Genomic DNA, 1942 nt, shown 5'->3' with positions numbered 1-1942 from the left:
GCATGTAGGCCCCTCAGCCCTGCCCAGCAGAGCCCTGCATGGAGTGGATAGCAATGGACATCCCCCAAAGGGGCCTGAAGGGCAAGGGCACGGGGGAACCAAGTTGAGCAGAGCCTCCAGGTAGAGGCTCAATACTGGGGTATCCCTCAGGCCTCAGGGACCCCTACAGGGGGCGGCACGGCAAGGCAAAAGAGGAGGCTAAAGCCAGGGAGGTCCAAGGGCCCAGAGGCTGCTGTGTGACCCCAAGGGCAGACGTGCTTGTCTGACTGCCCAGAGGGTGTCCTCAGCACAGTGCCTGGCCAGCCGGGGTGCTCAATCAGCCAGTCCACATGGGACACCAAGCACCGAACTGCAGGCACCTCTTCCTGCTTCTCTGGACAGTGGGGAGAAGACCCCTTCTGCTCCCCTAGGGTGGGGGGATGAGCTGGGGGCAGGGGCAGAGTCGTGGAGACCCGTCCCACCCTGGGGAGGGGCTGGGCCAGGGCAGGCTGGCCCCGGATGCCTGCCGTGGCCACGGAGGGGACTCAGTACCACCAAGACCCTCGACCCACAGGCCCCGGCCCAGTGGTGGCTGAAAACAGTCACTGGGCACAAAAGAATCGGACACAGCCAAGTCAGGCACCATTTTTTATAAAAACGCATAGTCTCGTTTTCCACTCTTTAAAATCACATTCAAAAATCGGCAAAGGAATGCCCGGGGAGTGAGTAGATGGGAGGGGAGGGTGCGCCAACCCAGCCCCAGGGGGAGAGGGCGCGACACCACACACGGCAGCGCGACTGGCACAAGGGGGCATGCGGCGGGTGGGGTGGCGCCCCGTTGGGCAGTGGCACTGACAGGACATGGGGCTGTGAGGCTGGACAGCCCGGGGGGCACACTGACCGGCCAGGGATGGCGAGGGCTGGCCCCACCTGGCCCCTCTCGCTGTGCTGCCCGGCCTGTCCAGGCTGGTCCCCTCTGGTCCTGGGCAGATGAGGCCTGGCTCAGCCCAGGTGAGCAGGGGCCCTTGGGGCCAGGCGAGGCCAGTGTAACACAGCCCACAGCTGCCTTTCTGTGGTCCCTGAGCCCGGGCGCTTGGGGTGGGAGGAAGGGGGGACTGCAGGGTGGGCAGCGGGACCTGCTGCCAATGCCACCCTACTGCCCGAGCCCCTCAGTGTCCACAGACTGTGGGGATGGAGGCAGCCAGTGACACAGGGGTTCTTCCCGAGCAAGGGCACAGGAGCTCAAGTCACTGTGGCAAAGCCCTGCCGTCAGGGAGATCATGGGCCCCTCCTCCACCAAACAGCTGGAGGACAGGACAGTGCAGGACTGTGCCCCTGGTGCAGGAGGGGCTGCGGTGGGAAAATTCAAGTAGTACCCCTGTGCTGTGGCCTCCCCCGGGGTAGGGGACGATGGGCCACCCTCAGAGCACAGCCCAGAGCCTGAGGGGGCACAACCTGGTGTGGCATCATCCCCGGGGAAGGGCCAGGAGGGCTGCCGGGGCTGCTGCTTCCCCCACTTCTCCCCCCCCCCCCCCCCCCCCCCCCCCCCCGCCACAGGAAGACACTGGGAGGGGAGGCCCCTGGAGGGTCAGGGCTGAGGGCGGCTGGACAGTGGCTGGGTTGGTGGCAGCAGGAGCCAAGGCAAGCGGGGCCCCCCCTGGGGGCTGGGCCAGGCTGGGGCCACAGGAAATCACAATAATTACAAAATAAAACCTTTTCCGCTTTGCGGGAAAACAAATAATAAAAATTCGACAAAATAAATTAGAGGTTTATAAAAGGCGGGCGGGTCAGAGGCCGTTGGCGCTGCCGCGCTGGACCAGCGGCACCTTGCTCAGCTCCACGACGGGCGAGCGAGGCTTGTTCTTCATCTTGGGCACGCGCTGCACCAGCTGCTGGGCCTCGCGGTACGCGTCGCGCAGCTCCTTCTTCCACTGCACCAGCTCAGGGTCGCTCTGACCCGGGG

At 64.9% G+C, this 1942-nt stretch overlaps 1 protein-coding gene across 3 annotated transcripts in view; it reads right to left on the bottom strand.

The window, feature by feature from the left end:
- Nucleotides 1-614: 614 nt before the first annotated feature.
- Nucleotides 615-1942, bottom strand: part of GRK2 (G protein-coupled receptor kinase 2) — a 9085-nt gene continuing 7757 nt past the window's right edge. For all 3 annotated transcript variants that reach the window (XM_034646460.1, XM_034646459.1, XM_034646461.1), the window contains exon 20: nucleotides 615-1931. In XM_034646460.1, coding sequence (XP_034502351.1) covers nucleotides 1767-1931 — 165 coding nt within the window. In that variant the 3' untranslated portion in view covers nucleotides 615-1766. The remainder of the gene's footprint in view (nucleotides 1932-1942) is intronic.

Source organism: Ailuropoda melanoleuca, chromosome 16, assembly GCF_002007445.2.
Source record: "Ailuropoda melanoleuca isolate Jingjing chromosome 16, ASM200744v2, whole genome shotgun sequence".
NCBI lineage: Eukaryota > Metazoa > Chordata > Mammalia > Carnivora > Ursidae > Ailuropoda > Ailuropoda melanoleuca.
The sequence above is the reverse complement of the archived record's forward strand: the minus strand, read 5'-3'. Positions and strand labels throughout refer to the sequence as shown.